General features: G+C 42.2%; 1 protein-coding gene across 7 annotated transcripts in view; it reads right to left on the bottom strand.

The window, feature by feature from the left end:
- Window positions 1-23,919, bottom strand: part of ppargc1a (peroxisome proliferator-activated receptor gamma, coactivator 1 alpha) — a 250,986-nt gene extending 227,067 nt beyond the window's left edge. The window contains exon 1 of one of the 7 annotated variants that reach the window (XM_065950407.1): window positions 23,703-23,919. In XM_065950407.1, coding sequence (XP_065806479.1) covers window positions 23,703-23,783 — 81 coding nt within the window. In that variant the 5' untranslated portion in view covers window positions 23,784-23,919. The remainder of the gene's footprint in view (window positions 1-23,702) is intronic. The other 6 variants (XM_065950405.1, XM_065950406.1, XM_065950410.1 and 3 more) reach the window with 6 other exon arrangements.
- Between the last annotated feature and the right edge of the window lie 2,695 nt (window positions 23,920-26,614).

The following is a 26,614-nucleotide window of genomic DNA, read 5'->3' as shown; positions in this document are numbered from 1 at the left end:
AGAGTCTGATTGTATCCAGACAAGGACTAATGGGCACACCGCATTCATTCATGCTCATGTAATAATTAGCTCCCGTCAGGCCCGAGAAAGGTTGCCGGTTGAGAAGTTGACACATTAAAGTTATAAGGAGGAAGAAAAAAGAGAGGGTGAGGACCAAGTGTTAAGCATGGCACAGCTGCATGAAGTCTAATAGTCTCCTGCCTCTGACATGGTGCTTGTTCAGCGATTAGAGCAAAGGTGATTTGAGGTGATGAGTGTTTGGACGGGTTGTAGAAATGGCTGAAGTCAGGCTAACCTAGCTTACTTTTTATTCCCCCACAGTGGGTGTGTGTGTTTTTGTGTGAGCTGTGTGTGTGTGTGTGTGTGTTAAGGCCCGGTGCTCGGCGGCTCGTTCTCCTAATCGTGCGGAAACTCAGACTACTTACAGAAGCAATGAGGGAGGTAATGAGAAAGTAATTTTTACTAATTTCAGCTAGCTCCACTTCCGTTCTGTATGACTCTGTGAGCCGTCTGCATCATTACGGGAAACATCTGCAGCAGCTCACCATGCGTGCGCCACCAAGAAGGGAGGGAGAGTTGAAGAAAGGAAGGGGGAGTAAAGACAACAAACTGGTGACTGAGTTTTGATGTGGTGTGAGGAAAACAAAGCCTTACAATCCTCCGTGCTCATACTGCCTCCTGTTGTCAGGATTCTTTCTAAACAAGGTGCTTTTGGTCTGAGACAATGAAACCCTTTGCCGAGATGTTTTTTCTTTCTTTTTTTTTTTTTTTTTACTCCAACCAAGTCTGTCGCCAAGCAGCTGCCGCTAATCTCTGTTAGCAGAGCTCCACTAAACAGCTGACTACAGCTTTTAAGCTGCTCCCACCACAATCATTACCTCTGGAGCCAGAAGGGGGGAGTGTAACACAATTGCAGAAGAGTAAACAACTGAAACCTGATTTGTGTCCATTCGTCTGTCAATTCTTTGGCTTATGTAATCTCATTTCAATATTTGTTGAGGAGTCAAAGTTGCTTTCGGGCCGTCCCTTGTGTTGCGCCACAGCTTAGTCTTTTTCTCAGCTTTCAAGAACTTTGAGCCACTCTCCTCTAGCTCTATTCTATTCTTGATCTCCAAGAGATTCAAGCTGGATGAACTCTTTGTGATCTTTTCTCCAATCCCATCAAGCTATGTGGCCTCTGGAGCTCCAACAGCAGGCGCAGGCTTGACATAGACTTATGTTAGCTTTATCATATCCATGTCATGCCCGGCCAACGTACACCAGTGTTGAAAAATGAAGCCAACGCATAAGTGCAAAAAATTGCCATTCCTCAAGCATCCACTTGAGGCTGCTTCCAAAAGCAATAGCTCATTTCTTTATTCGTCAAACCTTTACGGAGGTGAATTTTGTTTAACTCATCCATATTGAGTTGTTATTGCTAAGAGTTATACTTAATTTGCATAAATTGTTGTGTTGCTTATTTGACTGACCATTTGCCAGGAGGATTAAGGCTCGCCTCATCTCCCTCTCTTTCTTGATCGATCAAAAGTTAGGATGACAAAGCAATTCCAGTATGGCAACCACCACCGCTGGGCGTCATAACTTCTCTTCAGAAACCAATGGGAGACATCACTGTGACAGTGTCCATGTTTTATACAGTCTATGGTCACACCTGCACGTCATACGAACACACTTGGGCACTTCAGATGACAAACACCAGAGCAAACGTTTCTTTGTGAAAGACGTGACTCCACGTGTCACCAGAGAAGCTCTTCATATAGCAGGCATCACTTTCTCTTCTCTCTCTCTCTCTCTCTCTGCACTTATATGAAAGTCTTGAGCACATGAGGGAACAGGTGCCCGTGAAATGAAACTCAGAGGAGGTTTTTTTTTAGAAGTGTGTTGAGGAAATGCAACAACGCTCCTGTGCTGCAGACTGCAGATTATTTCTATATGGCGCGAGGGCCGCGGCAGCCCCCAGTGAGGAGCCCACAGGGAATACGATACCCGCAACTTGACAATGACATCTTGACATTTTGTTCTTTGCTCTTCTTAAGAGGGGGGGGAAAAAAACTGCGCTTGTTTGGTGATCGCAGGGGGGTTTTGATGCTTGCTGTTATCACAAGATGCAGTGTTTTGCCATTATTGTGCCCCGTGCTTATTATAGATTCCATTAAGATGGCAGTTAAATTGGATGTCCCCATCAGCTCTAGAGCATGTTGTTTGTTTTAGCGAACTGAGTGCTGAGTCACAGAAGTAATATTAAGTCTTTCAGGAGATAACAGATGAATTAAAGTGACAAAGTGAGCGAGAGGCTGCCATCTTTTTTCATATACTCCAACCATGTTTTATAATGAAAATGAGAAATCAAAACAGTGTTAAGCTACAATCCATATTCAAGATAAATTTGTCTTATTCAAATGATTTTTAGTGGCGCAGAAATGTCCAAAAGCTTGAATCATCAACGACTAGAATGTGTGCTGTCAGGTAACACAGCAGAGCAGCTGATAACAGGTGGAGAGACTGATGATGTGGACACTGACAGTACTTGAGTGATTGGGGTTCGAAGCACATTAGTTTTGTCACACTAAAGACTTGCATATAAATCAGTCACCGAAGTGTCGCAGTCGATAAAGCAGGCACAGAATGTGTTTGGTGGGGACTTTATAGATAAGTTACAGTTAAAGTCGAAGCAGATACTTTAAGTGGGAGCTGTCCACTAAAAGTCTAAAATGACTCTATCTTAAGGAATGTAGGAGAAACAGCAAACGCAACCAGTAGCTTTTTCTGTTTTTATTTTTTCCAGGTCTATTCTTTGACCTTTAATGTGAGAAATCAGTCTTATTCTGACGCTCTTCTTGATTCATTCTTTGTTCATTTTTGCATTTTACACTGGGACAAAGTTTCTGCAGGAGTTAAACTTCTAAACAATTTTAAAGAATGGAAGGATGACGATTACATGACTGTCTGTGTAAATTCATCAGCTGAACTGAGCTCTAATCCTTATAACAAAGATATTCATATATTATGAACTTCAGTATGATATGGTACAGTTGTAGGATTGACTTGCGGTTTTGTTAGAAATGTTTTCATTTCACAAGTTGATCACTGTAGTTAATCCAAAAATTATTGTTTTTACAAAATAACAAATTGCTATCAGCAAATAAACCGTCTAAAAGTAGCTGACTAAAGCAAATGACATACCATGATCAATTATATCATGAAGCAATTTCACTTATTTACTTTTCCGAAGTCGATTCTGACATAAAATGGAAAGTTTCAAACGATTCGTCCGCAATTGTGCTCGGCAACAAAAAGTTCCTCTCATGTTATTTTTTTGGGGACGTCCAGAATATTTCTTCCCATGAGGTCAAACGACTTCTGCAAACACAATAATCTTGTGGAACTCCTGTAAATCCAATCTAGTTTTTTTCCCCACAGCAGCCACTCTGGGCGTTCAGACATTTTCCTTGCTTGGCTGAGAAGGGAGCACATTGTAAATGAAAGATTAGTGCGATTGTGTTACATTATTGTGAGGTTCCCCTCTCAGCTTAGGCTGATTTGTGAGCCCGTTCAGCGATGTTTCCGGCACACTCCCTTTGTAATAGATTCACTGGGCCTTGAATTGTTGTGCAGCAGAAGCAGTTCAATTAATGCAGCAGCACCATAAAATAACTATTGAAATGACAAACGGGTAAATGAATAAGCATTTGCCTCTGCTGGCGAGGGGAGGGGATGCGTGTCTGCGGAAATTTATGCCGGCAAATCAAACGCTTTTGGGGACGACGATGCAGTCTACTAAATATATCCGGCTGTCACACACAAGAAGGGGCAGGTAAAAGATGGACCCGTTACCGCTCACGCCGTCGACGGATGATGGCTCATTTGAATATTTACAGCTACATCTTAGGGAGGTGGAATGATCTCCCATCATTAGGCCACGGCCCTTCAGTGTAGAATAAAGATGCATCAAAGACAGCGGTAAATGTAAGGAGAGACAAGTCAGCCTTGCAGTATGCTCAGCCAAACACACAGAGTAAAGAAAAGAAGGGCCTCGAGGTGCCAGGTGCACCGAGCTGACCACGTGGTGTGATGGAACTTAGAAAACGCCCTCTCACTGTTGTCAATATTCATTTCCAGCAGCATTGACAAAAGCCGCGAGGATAAATATGCATGAAGGCTGAAGGAGGTGGAAGCAGAGAGAGTAAGAAGTCCTGGTTTTAGTCCACGAGCCCACAGTGTTCACTGCATGCTGATTAAACACTCAAGTGCAGGATGACTAAGTCATGTCTGACAACTGCGGGGTGAATTTTTAATTTACTCCCTTGCCACATCCAGGAGGTTGTCTAGTATTAGTCATGGCTGCTGTTTTTACTCGCTGTAATTGGACTAAGATGTTTCTGACTATGTAAAGCTGGTTATTTTTGGTGTTGCATGTCACTGCTGAGTCTAAGTGTGTTTGGTTGTGGTTGTCTCCTGATATTTCCCAGCAGGACTTAATTTTGACTTAATAGCTAAAACGTACAGAGAGCTGTGAATTGGTTATAAAAAAAAAAAGAAGAGAAAATGCAAATTCAAACAGGAAAGACGAGTTAATCCTGGGATCTGTATCAAAAACTAGATCAAATTGCATTTCCCTTTCAGTGGCTGGCTTCCAGGAAAATGGACGGTGTCCAGAGTGTAGTTCACATGGGTTTCAATTAGCAGTGTCTAAATGAATGAAGAGGTTTAAAGCCATTGCTGTTCTAGTGGTGGTATTAACCTGGTGCTTCTCATTAGCCACCCCTGGCTGATAAAGAGAGTAAGGGGAGCGGCAGTGCAGACAGACACCTCTTGCTGACAACGGGTGACAGAGTGGATCACACCGCCTCATGAATAGTAATGGCCGCCAACATGTCCCCCTCTCTCTCTCCCCCCCCCCCCCCACCCCCGCGCAAGGAATGACGGATTCCTGTGTCAACAGGGCCCATGGCTGGGGAGGAAAGGACTGACAACTGACTGAGACATTCTGGAGGGAGGGAGAATGGAAAGGAGGGGGGAAAAAAGAATCCAGTCCTGACATGAAGGCTGCATCATAAGATTGTTTGTCTGTCAGAGTGGTCGTCATTGCCTCCCTGAGAGTGAGCAAATAAATACTGTTTGCAGGGAGAGGAAGTAAGACTGGATTGTTACCCAGTGGCCTTTGGGTGCGTGGAGAGGAGCTTCAATAAATCAGGTTGAGCAGCGACTCTTAATGCACTTCCCAAACTATCGATGAGGGAAAGCAGAGGCGAACGCAGCTTTTCTTGAGAGTGATGTCACTGATAACCTGGCGGGCAAACCTCTCCTCCTGACTGACCAGGTCTCGGCTGATCAATAGCAACACCATGTCTCACACGGCAATTGCACAGGTGAGCAGAATGTCAAATCAGCAGCGAGAGAACATAGACGAAGTTTAGAATGGAGCCAGGAGTGGCGGCGCTGGCTGTGATGTCCAGTGGTGTCGACAGGAAGCACAAAAAGCTACTCTGAGTGGAGCAGATTAGCCAAATATCTACAGCAGGTGGGGTTTAAATGGCACCTGTACTCCATACTGTGTAGACGGAGGTTTTGTCATCCATAGCTAGAATGCGGTAGGAGTTCAGAGCTGTTGGCTGACATCTGAGGATATGGGATGAATTGTTCATTTGTTCCCTGTGAACTACATGCTCCCTCGACTAAGTGTGAGTGAAGCTATATACGTTTAAGGTTTTTCTGATCTCAGTACTCTTTTTTTTCTAACCAGTAAAAGTAAGAAAAGTGAAAAGAAAAACATAAAACACTTCGACATATAAGCATGGAGGATAACGTTGGTTTACTGACATATGACGTTTTATTCTTTCTTGATATTTCGATAAATCACCAATATATTAAATATGAAATGACACTCCCAGAAAGATTTGATTTCTTGCAATCAACAGGACAATTTGGGGAATTTCTGTTGGGCAAACTTGGTGATACTTCTCATTTGTCTTCTCTTCAGCTGCCAGGGATGTCACACCAAAAAGTCTCTCAAACCTCTTTTGTGCAGGAAACTACTGTAGTTAATAGTGGATCTCCCTCCCTCTAGATTTCTCTTATCACACAGAAAATGTGCAGTGTGGCTGACATGTCGTGGTGTCGGTTGTCAGGCAGCCTTCAGATGGAAGTTTTTTTTTTTCTTGATCAAACTGAAATGAACTAGATTTTGAGGCTATTTGTTGTCATATATTCTGCCATTCTTCACATGGATTTGATGCGTGCCTTGTGCCAGCTGTCAAAGGCTTACTGGTGGCAGAGTGTTTTCACGTCTTAAATGAATGATAAAGCGCAGTGGAACGGCTCAAAACGTGCGCTATGTGGTGAAAAATAAAATGTTTTTCGGTAGTTAAAGAACGCTTGCCATTTGAGCAATGCTCTTATATAAAGCTTGTGACAAACTGCACTGACGCACGCTCCATTAGATAATCTTTGACTCAATTTGTTTCTATATTTATGTTTGGAGTCATTTCAGTCAGTGGAATGGAAGGGAAATGTTCCTTTGAATTTGATTTTCACAGCAGAAAAATGAGGGGATGCTTATCTGAAATCTTAAAGACTACATTAAAAGCAACGCTAAGACATTTATTCGGCAGTGTAATCCATCATATGCCATTAATGTTGGATTCCTTTAAATCATTTCCACATTAATGTGATCACGGCACCCAGACAAGTGAATCACGGCAGTCCATCGTAGGTGTTTGTACACAAATTCAATATTTTTCGGTGTGTGTCAGAGAGTGTGTGTGTGTGCATTTGTGTGCGGGTTGGGGTAAGGGATAAGGGTGGGCATCATTATGAATTCAGAAAAGCTGAGCATGATTTCCGGCATCAATTATTCAAGTGTACAGCCTGTTTCTATAATCGCTCCCCTATTGTCCGCTAAACGTCCCAAATCACCACAGAGTCGACACGGCGGAAGACCGAGTGCGTGCTCAGCAGGAAATGATGGGATGGGGTTTCTTCTAGCTCCAGTCATGGGCTATTTTTTAAGGTGGTATGACTTACAAAACACTGCATACTTGATCAAAATGAAATAAAGATACTCTTTGTATTTGAATGGCTGCACTAGGGCAAAAAAAAAAAAACTTTAAATATGCAGACGAGTTTTACAATATACAACCATCAATCTACAGCAGCTGTCAACAAGGTCTAGATCATGGCCTTACATAGTGTAGCATGTGAGCGTTTTATACTCTAACTGCAAATACACTGATGATGTCGATGAGAATGTCAGTAGTTTTTTTTTTTTTACAAAATTAGACATAACTCAATTCTTGACAGAAGTGAAATTTTGATCTGCTTGTTGGAATGGATCAAAAGTTTAAAGGTTAACCAAATGTCCAACAAATGATCCCAAGGGACACATGAATGCCTGTGTTAGATTCCTTGTGACTGCAAATCTAAAGACATGATATAAGGAAATTGTTAATGACTGATAAGTGAAAACTTTGACCAGTTATGATAACTAGATCTAAGTCACATCAACAAAGAGAAAGATCCAACTTGTGGACGATAACACGATGTGAGCAAAGATTTTAAAGCCTACAGTGGTATCATCATGAACTAGTAAGGCATAATTCATGAGATAAGAGAAACCAAGTTTGTTTCTTAGCATCCCTTCAGTCTTTAACGCGACACTTCATTTTATCTTCATTTACTTAATGACAGCTAGCAAACAGTAACTGATGCCTGACAAAAGTACAGCATTCAAACCAGGGAACCAAAAACAATAATGGAATTTTTTTTTAATTTATGATGAGATAAAAGTCAAATGAAAACCTAAAAAAAACAAGACGACTATTTGAATAATTGAAAATGACGCCCCATCCATAGTAACAAGTCTCACTAATGGTTGACAATTTCATAAAATTATAAAAGTTTGGATCAAACTGTCCAACAAACATCTCATGCAAATGCCGACCTTATGCATTATTGAATTTAGGGTGAAATTAACTCAACAAATACATCTCAAAAACTATAGAAAACTCTTAATAGCGATGTGTAAAAGTGCTTCTGCCAAAAGAACACTGCCTGCCCAAGAGCACAACCGCCGCCCTGCAACTGCTCATCAGTGTTGAAAAAGAAAACTCCTGTTAAACGTTAGGCCAGCTGTAAGTCCTCTGGTGAAAAGGTAGTGGGCGCTGTTTCATCCAAATCTGGGCAGACCAGAGGCTGTGCTTTGAAAGACAGCAGTCAACAGACGGGGAGACATCAGCCACTGTCTAGTCCATGCTGCCTCTAATCTGAAGAGTCAACATAACCTAGGAGCATGCGTGCACGGCAGAAACGCTCCCTCATTATGATGCTGTTCCACTCTTCATTACTGTGCTGTGTGCTTGTACCACATGCATGCCAAGGTCTTAATGTGCCCAGGTTTTGAGGCAAATTAAAACCATGGAGAAAACGTCCATATTTGGTTGTAGACATAATTTGCTTTTGTCCCGGAGATAATCCATGAAGGGCCGACAGTAAAACAATCACAATGGCAGAATCATTTGTCACAGGGACTTGACAGCATCGGCCCTCAGTTGTTCCTTTTAATCACATTTAATCAAATCACTTCTAGCGATCGTTTTTAATCTTGTTATTTTGTCACCCACTTTGTTTTGCAGTTGTATTTTGGCCATCGATAGTCAACAGCGCAATCATTTATTGCCTGCTTTACAGCAAACACGGAGGTTGATGTTCTTTTAGGGGGTGGGGGGATGTTCTCTTCTCTGGGAGCTGGACGGCTCCTGGTTAAGGAATCAATTTGACTGGACAGCCTTACAAATTGCATAAAGAGACAAAGTTGTCCTTGGAGTGCGCCACAATTGATTGATGGCTCAACACACTCGCACCGTAAATCCTCTCGACAGAACGGAGGCAAATCAGTCGCCTGCTTCTTCTCCTGCTCCCCACCCACCCGTGCCATTTACCTACTTACCCCCCACCACCTCCATCCTTCCTCACTGTGCCTCTTCTCACACAAAATGCCAAATGGTTCAAATGTATTCAAAACAAAGTCAAATTTCTTTCAACCTTTGTTTTTCTGCAAATTGTGCAAATGTGCATCTGCTACACACAAATCTGCTTATCAGACACTTTATATGTAAATTTGCAGAGAGCATTAAATGACAGGGAGTTTATGTTGTGAGGTTGTAAAAAAAAATGTTTTAAAAGCCATCCTCTGCTGTAGATGAAGCTGTATCCGACTGTCTTTTTTCTTTTTTAATCAGCTGTCGCCATTCTGCGCGATATCATCGTGTGATGTGAAAAACAAGGCACTGGCAAGCACACAGTTTAAAGGCAAAAGTTAACAGCACTTGGGAGATAAAACAACTTTTCTCCGGGGTTGTGCTGTGCTAAGGAAATGGCAGTCATCCCTGGGGAGGCCACACCACTGTTTGTTTCTGGAGAAAAACACTACAGGCAGCTTTTTAAAGCAGCCCCACTAATCAGAAGTGATCCGTTCACATGTGCTATCCACTCCCCCCTCGGGAAGTAAGAGAAAAAGTGCGGGGGTAGTCACAGACGCAAGAGAACAATGTTGGAAATAAACACCCAGAGAGGCACGAGGGTTTCAACATGAACTGGTAGGAAGATTGGGTTCGACACTTGACCAAAAGCAGCATCATTTACATTTTACATTTCTGTGCATGCATATATGCACAGCAGTTCAGAAAAAAAACTCTGTAAACATGCTTTAGCAGAATGTTACACAGGTGGAATGCAAAAGATAGCTTCGAGAAGGAATGAAACCAAACAACTCCAAAATAATCCGAGCAGCACTTCGCAAGCAAAAATAAAAATATTTGGACGTTTCTTTGCACACATTAGGGCAGAGTGGGCAAACACTCTCGCTGCTTAATGAACACACAACAACTGGATGATGCTAAAGAGCCTGGGGCTTGTGTGAGTAACTGGGTTGATAAGTGAGCATAAACAGACTGTAGCTTCAGAGGGTTTATTAGAGTATGTGGATGGTGATGCACAGTTGCGAGCAGTTAGTGCTCAAAAATGAGCCATCCCGTTAACTGTATGACGCTTCTGTACCCGTCTTTGGGACAGAGGGAAGGATGTTCAGAGATCTGAAGTCTGAAACCACGCACCTAGTTGAATGAATGTTAGTGTCTTTCTGATTTCTAAACCAGAACAGCTAGGTATAAATAATATAGCAGCCTGTTGCCTTGAAAAGCCAGAGAGCCTAAAAAAAACGAGGGAAGACAGCGATCAGCCTGCGTGCAGCATTTTAAAGTACCACAACATTTTCATAATTAAATCCCCGGATGAGGAATCACCAGGAATTTCCTCAACGAAGACAAAAGCCTTTTACACTCTCCCTCCTTCTCTCTAATAAAGATAATACAGCCTGCTCACATGAAGATGTAGTATGCACCGTATTCTGTCACTTTAATGAGAGTGATAAATGCTAAGCTAGCTTTGGCTATTTATACATTTTATGGCACAAATTGTGGCATAAAGGGCACAAATCAGATGAATGACAGACGAAGGACAGCTGTGCCATCGTCCCTCCATTAAACGCTGCAAATGGCCAACTGTGGCCCAGGCAGTTAATTAGCCAGAGAGGGCCTAATCAGAGTTTTGGAGCCGTGGTCCTCCCCAGGTAACGCACTAATAGGAGAAGCTTGTGGAGACACAGATGGAGGGGGGGGGAGTGTGGAGACACGGTAACTATTGGCTTTGGGCTTCTCAGAAGAAAGTCGTGAGTATCCCATAATTACCTGGTTTGACCTGTGAGTAATAAAGACACATTGTGAATTGAATTGGACCCTAAACTGGTCACAGGATATAAACAGCATTAGGCCTGCACAATATGAGAAAAAAAAAATGTGTTAATAACATTGTTCAATGTTGCAATAACTAAATGAAGTGCGACAGAGAATTTAAAGAGTGCATTTCAGCTATAACTCTGCTATCCTTCATGTTCTACATGTTTGCAACATGTTTCTCCTATATACAATAAAAGCTTAAAAAGCTTTTGTAGATCAAAAAAAGTGTTTTTCAACAGAGAACCTGTCCAAATTAATCTAAAGAACTTCATTATTAAGTCTGGTTTACACTTAATAGTTGGGAATTTTATATTTTATTAAGTTCCAAGCTCTTCAGTTTCTGGGTTCGGTCCAGTCAGCTTAAGCCCCACGATTATTTAAAAGATTCTAAGGACTTCTTTAGAAAAAAACCAACATTTAATATAGGACCTCAAGACTGACCCGGCAAAGTTAGCTGAGCCAATGTAAAGATCCCAATTCCCCAAACATTTGAAGTCATGATTACACCGTCACTACGGAAAGCCATCGATTTTCAGGGGAACTTTGAAGAGTTCTTCAAAGTCCTCAACATAAATCGGCAGGATCTTGAAGAAAAGCAGAAGTCAAAATACTGAAACAGAACATAACCAATAACCATACATAACTCTGTGGTTTGAAAATGACAGGAAAAATGTATAACCAGAGCAAAGACAGGAACTGGAATAACCTAGCTGAAGAAGTTCATAATCCAAAAAGACTGGGAATCCGCAGTAAGAGAGACTGCTGAGTTAATAAAGATAGAAAGTAGAATGGAAGTTACCTGATTCTTTACTTGGCACATAGCACACACAGTGGAACAGTTGCACCTTGAAGTCAACAGAGGACAGAAGCGAGCACATGCCCCCTGTTAGCATGAAAAACAATCACTCAGATAAGACACATAAATGCCTTTAGCGCCCTGAAGTTAATCAGAAAACTCTCTGTATACATATCAAGCAGGTTCCCCAAAAATAAGAACCAGCCAGCTTCTGTTACATAATCTCACCGACAATCAGCCAGCGAGCACATCCCACAGAGGAGGGGGGGGCAAGGAGACGAGAGGAAAAGGCAAAAAAGAAATGAAAGTCAGGCTGTCCTGACTGATGATGCGATGCTGTAAACAGGGAGGCGTTTTTTCTAACAATTAAAGAGCAGGGGCTTATTGATTTCCAATGGTGCTCTCCAGTGACTTGCTGGCTGTCACAATGAGGCCCGGGGTAAGGTGACCATGTCTCCGCTTGACGTGATAAACCTCGCATGTCATCAGGTAGGTAGGACGCCGTGTCCCCCTTTACCCCACCCAACCCTTGCAGCCTTGCAGACTACCGCTATGGCAATTATCACGCTGCAATGTAGAAGTAAGTGAGTCAAAGTTAGGAGCTTTTGAGAGCAAACATCAAGTACTCATGCAAACAGAAATTCTGCAGGCATGACATCACCTTGGCCAGCAAGGAAATCACTAAACTCAATGTGCATCTTTACAGGCATCATGGGAAGTGGGGAAGGGTCAACTCCAGCCATTCTCTGGTAATAAACAACCATAAATCAGAGACTGGCTGCCACTCGAGTGGATCCATCATCGGCCAACCTGCAGCGTCCAATACACGCCTGCACACAAATGCACGCAGAAATGCTTGTAACACGGCAATGTAAGGATGGAAAAGGCTCGTGCAGATTGATTGACTCTTTTCAATGAGTGGCAGTGGGTTTATGCTGATCGATTCCACGGATAATTGACTGATTCTGGTGTTGTTAGAAGTGGAGTAACGACTACATGTCAGCGCTCTGATGAGACACAGCCCATGGACATCTTAAGTTATAGACGGTGCTCGCAAAACTGAGAAAAGAAGTTGATTTTATGCAAGACTTTATCTTTTGTTTTTCTGAAATCTTTTGACTTTTCAAAAAAAATGAGGGTTGCAAGATTATGCCAAGAAGTTATGACAAAGTTTGATGGAAATATTTGAATCTAGTTATAACGGTAGAGAAAAGTACACAAATCTGAAGTGCATCCAAGGATAAAATGATCTTGTTTGTCTTGCCATTTTGTTCTTTTTTAGTATTGAGTCCTGGCTCAAATGCATGCTGCATATGAATTTCCTATTTTATTGTCACTTGAAGGAAAAGTTGATTGCAATTTCCATGGTTTAGAATTCAGCCAAATGGAGACGCTTCTCATCAATTATTCTCACACCTCCACTGGCAAGTTCCCATTCTCTCAAGACTAGACCAATCAATGAATGAACTCGTTACTCAGGCGTTAAAGAAAAAAGTACGGGGTAGTCATCCATATCTGGAAACACTATTGCTTTGTGACACAGCAAATCACAGCTGTTCAGAATAGCCTTTAAGCAACAAAAAAAGAACTGAGGAAAAAGCGCAATACGCATTCATGACTGAGTATTTGATAGATCTCCAAAAACATTCAAATTACATTGCAGAGGACCCCTCCTCTGCTTTATTATGCCAATAGGTGGCCGCTGAGTGGAGGAAAGGACACTGATGCATAGAATGAACAGCGACTTTTAATTATTTTTGGGAAAAGAGCACAAGCCCTTGGCTTGTTTACCACTTTAGCGGAAACAGCTTATGATTGCTTTGTAATTATCTCCTTGATAATGTAAAATTTACCCCCCATCTCCTTTTCCGTCCACTCCTTTTCTGCAGAGCACCATGTAAAACTGATCAAGCATTCATCATTCAGCCCAAATGTTTTAACTTTTATTCGGGTAGACGGAGGGAGGGCCAATAGATTATGGCTAATGGAGCAGCTCCAGCAGTTACACAAACAGGACTTGTTGTGAAAGACACAGGATAAGGCACGCCTGCGCCGCCATAATCAGTCTCTCTTTTTGTCTCATGATAAGCTGAGAGCCTAACCTTCACCCAAAGAGCACATCATTTCCCCTATGAGGGACTTAATGAGACATTAGCCATACTAACAAATGGTGGACGAGAAAGTGAAAGTGACTTTCCAGGTAAAGGCCGTTTGCTTGACCATAATCAGTCCCCAAGTGCAGCTAAAAGATGGAAACAACTCCGAGGCTGTGTCTCAACAGCTTGCTGTGGCTTTTATGACAGGCCTCCGAGGGCCCATCGGATGCCATGTAACATCTTAATATCCCTCAAATAGAACAGGTAATCTGCTTTTGTTGTCGGCTCGTCTGCTGTGAGGCACACAATGCAGTTTGTCCATTTGGGCTTGTAATTCTGTTTAGGTGTAGCACTGAGCTACAACACAATGGCCTGTCATTATGGGCATGTATGTGAGGGCTGAAGGTTTATTTGTTGTTTGAGGTGTTATTCAATTCAGCAATAATTCAACCTTCCACTTGTGAAGAAAAAATGCAAACCACTGCTATGACTTAACGTTGGGCGTGAATTTTGCAGCACATAGAATCCTATGAATCTGGCACTATTAAAGCATTATTAAAACATCGAATCATGCATTTATCTACTTTCCTTTGTGTGGTGCAGATTTGGGACTTTGGACACAGTGGTGGTTGGATAAAGAAAGGAAGTGACGAGCCGGTGCGTAGAGGGGCCCTGTTCCCCCTGCCGGGCCTCCCAGCTCAATTAGCTCAGCTCATCCCGGCTTTCTGCTGATGGGGAAAATCAGCAACAGCACACTGTACCGCACAGTCCAGGGAGTCTAGCCTGTTAGTGAGTGAATGAGGGAGTCAGTGTGCACATTATGCGTCTGCTCATGTCTCACATGCAGATTTTGCATTTGTGTATCCGTGTATGTGTGTGCGTGCATGTGTGGGCTGTCTCATCTCTGTAAGACTGGAGCCCCACAGTGCTCTCTGTATCAAACACCTGAACCAATTAGGCTACACTCAAAAAAAAAAAAAAAAAATCCCCCTAAAGCCACTTACAGTAATGTCATAAACAGTCATGCAAAACTTTAGTTAGAAGTTGTCTGGATTCACTTAGTGAGATAAAGATGATGAACTGGAGCGAGACCAAGACCAGAAAGTGTGAGTGGTGGATTATGAAACTCCTCACAGAGACTAGAAAGGTTATATATTCCAACACTTTCTTGCCAACAACTCTAGGCTAAAAAAGAAACTTCTTCACGTCTAAATTGAACTCTCAGTCACAACTGACAACAGAAAAAAAAAATTGATTAAAACTTTTTCTTTACTCCTGTAGCAATCAAACTGTGAATTGTCCTCAGAACGTTTTAGCACAGTGTTGTCCAAACTGTGAAGGTACAGTAGGTGGTCTGCATGTGAAATATAGTGCATAAATCATAGAAATGGCCCTTGAATGTGCTTTCAGGGTGTCCAAACGAAAAAGGCCAAGGTCTGAAGGAGGCAGGCAGACCCTGGCATTATGATAGTGTTTGGAGACAGGGGCTGGGACCTTTTCAGAGACGTGATGCACATGCGTGTCAAAGGCAAAGTGAGATGGAAAAGAGCACTCAGGGTTGGACAGAAAAAAAAAAAGAAAAAAAACAGAAACGTGAGTGAAATTGCTTGGCCAGCACATCTCAAGGCCAAAATCTACTTAATCATGGAGTAGAGACAGTCCAAAAAAAGGCAGAGTAATAATATGCCTGCATTAAAACTGCCCCTCCGCCTTTCTTGGTGACCCACAGCCACTTTATGACACACAATACACTTACCTGACAACACACACTCATCTCATCTACTGCTGTAACTCTTCCCAGAAATTAATACACCTCTCACACGTGCTCAGTCTGCCTTAAAATATAGCCAGGAATACTGCATTGCGCCAAGTAAGCAGCTAAACAAACAAAGTAAAAACACTGATAATGCCGATGATAACATCCAAGGCGAAATGAAAGGATGAAGGTCAGTAATTGAGAGAAGGTGGGGAGATAGAGGCGCGGTGTGGTTTGTTTTTCTCCTGGCAGGGGTCCATCTGGGCGCGTGCGGCAGGCTCCGGGGCGGTGTAGGAGCACGTCTGTGCAGAGGTTAAGAAAAGCAATTAATCCACGGCGGAGATAATCAAAGGAACCTCCCCCTCTAGACACCTTGGTGGGGGAGGACGAGAGAGAGAGAGAGAGAAAGAGAGAGACAGAGAGACGGGAGGGAGGGAAGCGGAGAGACAGACAGAGAGGGAGATGGGAAAATACTTGTTTACAGGCGCTGCTGGTGCGATCAAAAGCAAGGGGGGGGGGGGGCTCTGCTCTGCCACCGGGGCCCCCTCCGTTTCAGGTGGAATTGATAACACTTCTGATGTACAATTCAATGTTTGTGAGAGTACTTTTACCTCCCGGTGAGAAGGAAAGGATTTTTTCACAGTCTAAGCTGCATTGGCTTTCATCTCAGATTTTGCAAGGTATCAACAGATTGTCAATGGTGAGGAAGACATTTTCCCACACATAATCAAAGAATGCAGTCTGGAGTGTCTGCGCTCCCTCTGTTATGATGTTGATTCAGACAGCTCAGTGCATGTGAGGAGGCTAGAAAACAAGATTCATATCTCTGACGGCTATTATTGTGATCACATTAATTTATCCATGAAATAAGCACCTCACAGGGACATAATAAAGACTGGAAATGAAGCTCTAAGATATTCCATTAACCCTATTTTCAAATGTCTTTCTTATCTAATACTGTCTGTAGAATGTATTCACCAGTTGTGAAGGAGTTCAAAGGCGTCTCCTTTTGAAAATCTTTACACTACATTTAACTAATGACATGACTAATTTCCAAAGCCCCATAAGAAATCAAAGCTTGTTGCTCCCTCTGGTGGTTCACGTTTCCCTTTGGAATTGAAATAAAGTGTGCTTTGGGTACATGTGTATTTATAATGTGAGCACCAAACCTCTTTTATTCTCTGCTTAGAAACCCAGCCCTTCCTCTTCTCTGTGTACTCCCACTGCTCTGCTAAATTTTTTAAGATGACCATGGAGACAAGACAGCTACAACGGAGGATTGCATCACACTTGGGCATAGGCATGTATGGATATAAATAAGTACCAAGTGCCATGTTGCCCTGTTGTTGCTAATGATTTATTTAAAAACTATCTGTTAAATGTATATTTATCAATAGATCCCATTGTCCATTCCCACTATCCAACAAAATCCTGTATTTTCCTGTATTTGAAAACGAAAGATTTATCTTTCAAAGACATTTGACATCCTTTTTACATTTGTATATATAATATATTAACCACGTTCCAAATCAAAGTACTCCTGTTAACCATGCTACTCTGCCAATCGCTACCAGGGGTTTCACTGAATATAAAATTACAAGGCAGCCGCCTCCAGCCTATTTCATAAAGCCCCTGGCCCTCATCGGAGTCTAACAGGTACTTCATGATGGATACTGTTTTCCAACACAGCACTCGTTATCAACGTTTGCCAACGAACTGCAGTCGATTTCATAAACCTTACTGATAGACTTACAGTCTTACAGAGTTTTTATTTTTAAAGAGCTAAAACAAAGGCTTGATCACTAAATGTCCCGTTGATTCACATCCATATGCCAATGCATCCTGTCTGTTAGTCCATTTGTCTCTCTTTCTCTAGCACCGCTGAACCTGTATAAATATTATTTTTTTGACATTCAGTGCCCCTAACATATTGGTTAGAGCATTGATGTGTTTGATTAAAACGCTTTGTCCTGCCAAAGTGTTGTAAGAGCAATAAGGAAGAAAACATGTAAATAATCAGTAGATAAAACAAGGAAAATCTCGTTACTGCCACAAAAACAGTCACAGTCCCTGAGGGAGACAAATAGATCATGGAAACACAGTTAGGATTGGGTCTTGTCACTGGACACTGTAGACCACACCACTCTCATTTCTCATCTTGAGCACTGCGTTTGTATTTCAGTACTTTGACAATGCATCATCTCATGGAATCCCCCAGGGTTCAATCCTCGGGCCGATCCTCTTTTCCCTCTACCTACTCCTCCTAAGAAAGATCTTTAAAAAACATGGCCTCTTCTACCACTTTTACTCAGATGACTCCTAACTTTACTTGTCCAGTAAAAGAAAGGATGCCATTCCCTGAAACCACTACTGGAGTGTCTAAAGGACATCAGAGCCTGGATGGCCTTAAACGTATTCAATTTCAATGAAAGTACAACTGAGGTTATGGTGTTTGGACCCAGTGGTGCTTGTGATGCGACTAACATGGACCTGGGCTCCTTGCAACCTTATGTAAAGCCAATGGTTACTAACCTGGGATTAAAAATGGATCTGGATTATGATGGACAAACATATACATTCAGTTGTTAAATATATATATATATATAGTCTTTACCAGCTCAGGCTTTTGTCCAAGGTTAAGTTTATTCTTCTGATGTTTTTGAATGTCTTATTCATACATGAAGTACTAAACATTTATAATTCAAATGAAATAAATGTTCCTGTACAAAAATACAGACAATTTCATGATAAATTACTGCATACAAGCAAAACAGAATACAAGATATAAAACATTTGATGCTCTAAATTTCCTGGGGGTGTGGGACCCCCTTAGCCCCCAGACCTAATTGAATTAACAACTTTCCTTTTTAAAAAAAGTCAGCTTTTATGTTGTACTGAATTAAATTGTGGACTGGGCACTTTGGTCTTGGTGAAAAAAAACTGGTTTTAATGTGAGACTTGTCCTTTCTTCAACAACTCAACTATTAGAAATCTTAACTTTGCTTGTAGTTTTTGGTTGAGCCAGGATGCACATATACACGATAAGAAAGGTACCACCTCAGCCTCAATTTGAGCCAGAAAAAATCCTGATATCTGTATGATAAATTCAAAGTATGTAAACATCTTGCAGTAAAAGCGCTGGCAGACGGTTAGCGGGTCAGCGGTGAGTAAGTAGCAGCACTTTCACAAAGTCTTGATTAGATAATTACCCATCCATATCTTGGCAATATGTTGCAAGGGAACAACACGCTTCTCATTAAACTGCCAACAGGCCCTGCTCCTGTGGGTTGCTATCAAAAAAGCAAGGTGTTCAGCAGATACACACTTGTTGATTAAAGAAAAGATGTGCCAACATGGAAATTAGATTCACTCCTTCGGGGGGTAGTTGTAAGAGGTGGGAGTAGTTCTTGGTGCAGAGCATGACCACGCTCTGAAACCATGACAAACAGTGAGTGACTTTCTGGAGCCTGGAGCAGATCATCACTGCATCCACGCAGCTATGTGAGACAACCATGAGTCTCTGCCGTTTACACATGGAGTTAACGCATTCCACAGTAGACCTCTGATACTCTATTTACCATTCGTGGAACACAGTCCATCATATATTTCCTGAAGACCGGGGTTCCCAATCATGGAGGCTGCAAACTGTTTTTAATTGAGAACCCAACCAAGTTAGGGGCAGCAGTGGATTGTACCCGCTGGAACCACACCCAAGTCTGCAGTGATTTGGCTCACAAAAGTATTTAACAACAAATAAATCAGTTAATTACCTTTTTATGATATAACTGATGTATTATATGTCCTTTAAAACGTTAGAAATAGTGAAAGAAGCTAACCACAATTAGCATTTTGGTCAAAGAGGACATCTTCAACTGTCCGTTTCACAGTCTTGAAAGTTGTTATCTTCAAATGAATTTACAATGATATAAATCAACTCCAATTAATTTTCTATTTAATTTCACTATTCTTGTAAAGGAGAGGATAAAAAGAGCCAAAATTTGCAAATCCACAAACATTCACACCCCAGAAAGTTATCATATTTTCATGTTTTATCCATTCCCTTGCTGTAGAGTGGGCCTCCAATCAATCCACTCGGGCTACAGACTCATTACACAGACAGAGAAGTAACTCGCATGGATCAAATACTGTACATAAGAGCGCACACAAAAGGAGCTTTCATTTAACCGAGCCACTGAGTGAGGACGAACGTAACTTGAGCCGAGCTGTGATGAAACACGCTGTAGGCAGAAGCAGAGACATAAAAAAGTGCATTAGTCCTTACTGCGTCTGAGAGCACGCTGTGTTACCTGCAGCCTCCTTTTTTTTTTTTTTTTTTTAAATGTCTTGAATGATAGGCTTCGCCGTTTTGAGCTGTACTGCCAAGTGCTGGCACGCTTTTTGTCCAGACAAACTGAATACATTGCTTTTGAAGAGCGACGGCAGCCGGGGCAGAGGATTGGAGACTGGAATTCTAAAAAGACATGCACGGAAAATGTGTGATGAAACTTTCAGCACCACGGACAGCAGCCTTCAAGAAGCCTGACGAGTAGAGTGTGAGGGAAGCAGAGGGGGGGGGGGACAGAAAGAGAGACGGAGTAAAGTGGGAGGCAGTGAGTTCATTTGATAATTAAGAAAAAGGCATCATCTTCTCCATCCCATGCATTTCAACTATCCCCATGTCTGCTCTTTGAAAAGTGAAGGCGCTTACCCTAAAACACACACTCACACACCAAACACTCCTGCAGCAAGACCCAGCTTTTCCACAGTTTTTCCCCCCCATCTCTGTGTCTCGGGCTGAATAATGCAGGGCCTTTACCCAGCGCTCAAGCATGAGTGGATAATCTGGCCACAAGGACAGGCTGTGTCAACATTTCCCTTTACTTCCTTATTTATTTATTTACCCGCTCGCCGTAGGACTTAGGGAGGGCGAGGGAGGATATGTGCATGGCTAACAACATGCTGGTCGAGCAGATGACCTGCTTTCAAAAGGTTCATGTTTTTTTGGGGGTTTTTTTATACCGGGGAGGATTTTTAAGTGAAGGGGGGGCGGACTGTTGGGAGATTACACGCGAGCTCCTTTTTGGAAAACCAGAATGAAGTTATAACTCTCCGTTATGACAGACACGTGCATCTAATGATCCCTCCTTAATAGTTCATCCAATGATTAAGTCTTCTCGGAATTCTGCGACGAAAAAGGTTCTCAAGTCAACTTTTCAAAACGTGCCTCGCATTATTTTTAGAAGCTGCATTACTTCTGATTGACGGGGGCCGTGCTTCTTTGATGACAAGCGTGAAGACCGTACCGTTGAGTTGAATTCAAGCTGCTTGTTCTGTCAAGCAAGCGTTTGACCAACACAACACAAGCTCAAGAATAATACTGAGAAAAGCACGTTTGGGAAGACAGAAAAGGCAATGTTCAATTATTGGAGTGGACACCTGTTGTAACAAAGTAACTCATTAAAAATCATTGTACAGAATGCATACAAAGCCTCTATGTGCTCAACTGAGACAAAAGCACAAGACTCAACCGCTGCAACATTTAGAGAGCGACAACACAAGCAGTCAAAATTCATGAATGACCGATATCCTGGTCGATGATATTTCCAATATGGATTGTGCACCTATTTCATACCAAATAAGAAATGCAAAGATAATCAGCCAATGCTTTAGAAAATAACTTAATCATCAAAGAATACAACATTATTAAACACTGTCAAACAATTCTAGAGAGGACCCTGGTGGTGACGGTGGCGTATTAATAATATCCAGATATACGTTTTTCAGCTCACCGCGAGGCCGTTTTCTGATGAACCTTTGAGAGTTGTGATTTCAGTCAATAGATTGTCAATACAAAAGCACTACAAGTTGTGCTCAGTGTCTCCATATGCTTGATACAGCCTACCATGCATCCTTGAGGTTAATAACAAACTGTGAAGCTCTAACTCACCGCTGTGAGTTGAACTCTACGATAGAAGGACCTGCTCCGGTGACTCTCAGGCTCATACACTGCTACACCTTTATAAGGCTATTCTTGGTCTGCTCACTTACTATCTATGTGTTTTCATCGTGCAGAAAAGTACCGGTCTGTATTCTTTGCATTCTCAGGTCCTCTTTATGCTCTCTGTCCCAAACGTTTGAACAGAAATGGGAAAAAGGGGCTTTTGGGTGTTCTGCACCCTCAGCCTAGAATCTTTTGCAGAATGACTTGAAACTCAAGGAGCTGGTGTCCTTAAAAGTGTTTAAATCTAAAACGAAAGACATGGAAGCAGATTCTATAGGATGTCAATGTGTTTAGCTTGGCTGCTTGAACTCCCAGATGTGACCCACAGATGGCTCTCTCTTTAGATGCAAAGATTAGTGTTTTGTAAATTGTACTTTGTGTCTCTGTCTGTAACTTTGTGTTTTTGCTGCTGCCTGTCTTGGCCAGGTCTCCCTTTGAAAAGAGTTTCTTAATCTCATGGGACCAACCTGGTTAAATAAAACAAAATGTAATGTCTGCACGGGGGAAGCTGAAAACAAAGCAGAGAAGGTAATGTTAAACGGATGCTATGTGGACAGCGACTATCCAATGCTGCGTGATGCGACGGGATATCCAATCGCTCGCTTGCTGATACGACGCGGTGTTGTACAAGACGGGATTAGGGAAGAGATACTTTGTCAACGGGGGTCTCCAAGACCAACTAAAACAGAAAGTACCTCACAGTAGCTTTAAGAAGAAGAAAAAATAAAGCTATTGAATTTATTTTTAAACCTTCTGTGTTCAAGCTGAAAACAAGGGACGGTTGTGTGTATACAGCCAAAATCTCTGCTGCTTAGTCAATTCTTCAATGTGGATTTAACTGTCTTAAGTTTGTAAGTGTGCGGCTCCCAACTGATGAGCCAAAATCCATTTTGCAGCAGAAACTGCTGAGGCTTAATTGTTACACATTTTTTTTTTCTTTTTAAAAAGCCAATCACAATGACTTAGCAATTCTGAATCATGTTTTGCGGCGCCTTTTGTTGACTGTGCCTAAATAACTCAAACAGTATGACTCTTAGCACTGCCAATCGCGGGCTCAAGCATTAAGAGCCTAATCCTCTTTAATTTGTGATTACTTGTAATTCAAAAATGGTAGCCCACTAAACCACGGGAGATTTATTGTTTAAATGTCCTCCCTCACTGTTTCGCAACCTGGATACTGATAACAGAAATAAATATCCTGCATATATATCCTGAGCTCTCATGGTGGCATTCAAGTAAATTACCATAAAAATCACTGTACAAATATTTTGGCATCAATCATTGAGCATAAATTGCTAAGTAGCTGGGAGCCCTCTTAGCATTCATAGAGAATGATTTCATTGGCATTCTTGTGGCAGATGACTTTAGCCTCACACATTCCTCACACAAATTGGAATGTGAGAATTAAGAGGGATTTCATACAGCACGATAAGTGTATTTTAAAGGCAGAACTGATTAAGCTTGAGGGAAGAGGGGGGGGGGGAATTAGGTAATTATCTCGGAGCAGACACCACTGCTGCTGCTGCTCTGCTGTGTGAGAACAGGGCCTGACACTCAGGGATCAAAGTGCTCAGCATCAAGTCTGTTCTCAACTGCAAACTCAAAGAAGTGCAAGTGCAACCCCCCCCCCCCCCAAAAAAAAAAAGTTTACACTCCTGGATCTCATGCACAGACCTGGCAACTCCTGGGTCTACAAGAACCAGAGGCATGAAAGACCTCTGCATGGGAAGCATCACTCGCTGCACTGACTGAAGAAGTATAATGACGCATTTCAAAGTTTCTTCAAAAGAATGCCAAGTTTGTGTTTGCGACTTATTTATTTATGGAATATCCGGCATTAGATTTATTTTGTCTAGGCCTACTAGGTTCATTCATTATTGATTGTAAGGGGCAGGATGTGTGAGCCCTCACTGAGAGGGATGTGCAAGTTTCGGGAAGGAGACCTTTCAGAAAAGCAGCTTGGAGACGCTCAGTCGGCTCCTTTCCCATCTCATTGTTACTGTAAATGTGATGTTGAAGCAGTGTAAGTTCGCAGTACCGGGAAGAAGTGATTTACAAAAAAAGAAGGGGGAGGGGAGGGGTGTTCGGGACCCTCTTCCTCATTAAATAATCGAAAAGAAAGTTGGTTTTTTTTAACTTGCAACCTGCACTTTTCAAACTTATCCGACACATTTTTCATCAAAGTATGTTGAATTAAGCAAGCAGGCAGGCTTATTTTTTTCCCTAAAGTGGTGCAGTTTCGTTGGAGAGGCTGGTGTCCTACCTGCTCGTAGCAATTCTCCCAGGTGAGGTTCAGGAGGCACGAGGAGAACAGCTCATCTTCGGTCCGGGCATAACCGTCCATGGTGTGTGTGTGCGTGCGTACGTGCGTGCGTGCCAGCCGTCGCGGTGTGGAGGGGTCTTCGGAGCTCTTGTGCCGCAAACGGAGATTTGTGTCTTCTGTTTGTCTTCCCTCGACGAGTGTCTCCGTGTTTGTCTCCCTCTCTCTCTCTCTCTTTCCCTCTCTCTGTCTCTCTGCCCCGCGTGCTGCTCCGTCCTGCGCCGTGCGAGCTGTCAAACGAGCAGCTTCCTCCGTCACGTGGGCGTCTCCTCCACAAAAAAAAAAAGAAAAAAAAGTGGGACGCTTTCGAGGGCGGTGGTTCCCAAATTGGGGTGCGCGGACTGCTTATAGGTGTCAATGCGGGGTCAAGAGTAGCCTGGTGAAGAGCACATCAATTTTTTTCCCAGTCATTTCACTCCACTGCTTATTGACAGAATGGACAGTCGATGTTATCATTTCCACACCTGTCGTTCCAGCTGACTTGAACATTGCCACCATGCCAACAGTCTGCTTTCTTTCTAATTAAATTCACCTGTTGCCCCCCCCCCTCCCCCATCCCAGCTTATTTGAAATATATTTGAATTAATAGACAGTTAGGTTTTTAGGGTAAATTACATAAAGCCTACTTAATATTAATATAATTAAGATTTGAAGGCTTATTAATGTTACATTCTTATATTATAAAGGTATTTTAAATAGTTACCTGTTGTTTCGGCAGCACCCAAAAGGACGGCTACAAAATTGAATGTTATTCAAACTGTAGGCTAATGCACATGGATGCAGCGTCTGTGACGTCACTCATTGGTTTCTGCAGCGGCCTTTTGAACGCCCATCGATGTCAGTTCCATATTTTGAAACGCTCACTCAAACTCACTTTCAGTCCACCTAGTAGTCAGTCATATCTCATTCTCCTCTCTGTTTACTTACCTGCATTATTTATTAGCACAAAGTAAAAACGCAGCCCATTGCACCAGAGAAACATGTAGCCTGAGGCTCATTAGCGTCATGTAATTCCCAGATTAGGTGTCGCTGAAGAAGAACAGTAAAAGGACAGCAAGCTAATAAATCAGTAGCTGATGAAAGTTAACCTGTAAAGTACTCAGGTCAGCGGTCGCTCACAATATAGGCTAATAGTGCAACATTTTTACTGTGGTATACCTACCCGAATAGACTAATGATTTGAGGTTTCTTGGGCCTTTTTACCTTTACTAGATAAAACAGCTGAAGAGAGACTGGACATGTTGGGAGGAAAGAAAGTACAAAAGGGTCCTCTGGTTTGATCACTGTTGCAGAATGCACAATTTGCAATGTGCAGCACATATTCGCAAAGAATGCAAAACAAGGTAAAAGAAAAAAAAACACAATCTTGAATGCTGTTAATAAAACGGTGCTTTTAACATGTAGCATTGGATTGCATTACATTTGTCATTTTAGTCCAATACACAATTTCAGTCTGAGGTGATTTCCTTAAGCCCATTATAATCGATCTTAATGAAAAGCCTATAGAGGGTTGAAGTGACATTATATTTGTGCCATTTCAGAAAAAGAAAGACAAGTTTGATTCCAGTACGTCAGATGTTTGAATGACTGTAACGCATTACACAAAACTTCCCCCTTCAGAATAAAAGCAATGCAATATTGAACTACAGAATTAGCTGGCGACATGCAGCCAAGCTGAGCACAGAACATCTTTCAGTTCCCTGCAAAGTGAACAAGGAGAGCTGCGAGCAGGGCTCATTTGGAGGCCTGTCTTTTAGCGAACTATTTACTGTGATGTGAGAGCCGTACAGGCTAGATGAGCCTTTTTGCTCATCACTTTCCCTCGCTGGCCTTCTTGTTTGATCAGAAGGAGTTTGCCACGCATGATGTGCTCCCCCGTTTGAAGTGTGGTCAATTGGCACAGCGCTGTGCATTTTCCTTTATTCCAGGAGAAACGGTGGAGAATTTTGCTGCAACAGCGAATGAAGAAAGAAGACGTCAGTGAATATCCATCATGGTGACTGACTATGATATAGCCAGTGGATTTATAATGTAATTAACCATTACGAGGCTTCATGCATAGAAGTGTCGATTGTGAAAATTGTGAAATAAAAATACATTTTAGCTCTTTGAATGTCAACAAAATAATGTTTTCAGAGAACCTTTGAGCTTGGTTTTGAGTGATTTTCCACTTTTTTGATTATTTTGATGCACATTTGCATGGGATTGCGTTATAAGCTGGGAAATCGTGAACCAACTTTGAGCCTTGAAGGAAAGCAGGCCTTGATCTAGAGGTGGAGAAAAAGAATGATGCAAGCAAAACGGAGAGCGGTTTGTTCTTCAGCCTTATCTGTCACCATCGATCATAATCTGTCCTGTGCTGTAGATTAATTTAAAGATTATGGAGTGCCATACATTTGCACGGTGCAAGGGAGAGCCAAGGCGGAAGAGGAATCACAAACCGTCGCAGCCGCCTTGTTCCAGAATATACGGCACAGCTCAGCTTGTTCGTTTACTTCTGTCTGCTTTGTCTGATCTGTTTCTTCTCCTTCTTCTTCTTCTTCCCAGTGACACATGAAAGCTTTTCACGGAATCAAATCAACAGCCTGAGATAATTCAGCGTGACAATGTAGCGATTGTGTTAGTCTGATTTTACGTGGGGGTATTTCTATCATGCGCATATCATGAAGGCTGCCACAGTGAAATTGGGTGAAGGTTTAGGACAGCTACAGATCGGGTAGAAATAAATGAGGTCAAAACAAATATTGTTTCCCTCTTTCCTTCAGGTAGCGGCTGCACGTTCCTGCACAGGTGCCCCCGGTAGTTGATTCATTTCAAACTGGCAGCCCATTTTAAACATGCAGTCTACATGCTAC

The sequence above is a fragment of the Labrus bergylta genome, chromosome 22 (assembly GCF_963930695.1).
Source record: "Labrus bergylta chromosome 22, fLabBer1.1, whole genome shotgun sequence".
Taxonomy (NCBI): domain Eukaryota; kingdom Metazoa; phylum Chordata; class Actinopteri; order Labriformes; family Labridae; genus Labrus; species Labrus bergylta.
This window is presented reverse-complemented; position numbering and strand designations above follow the sequence as displayed.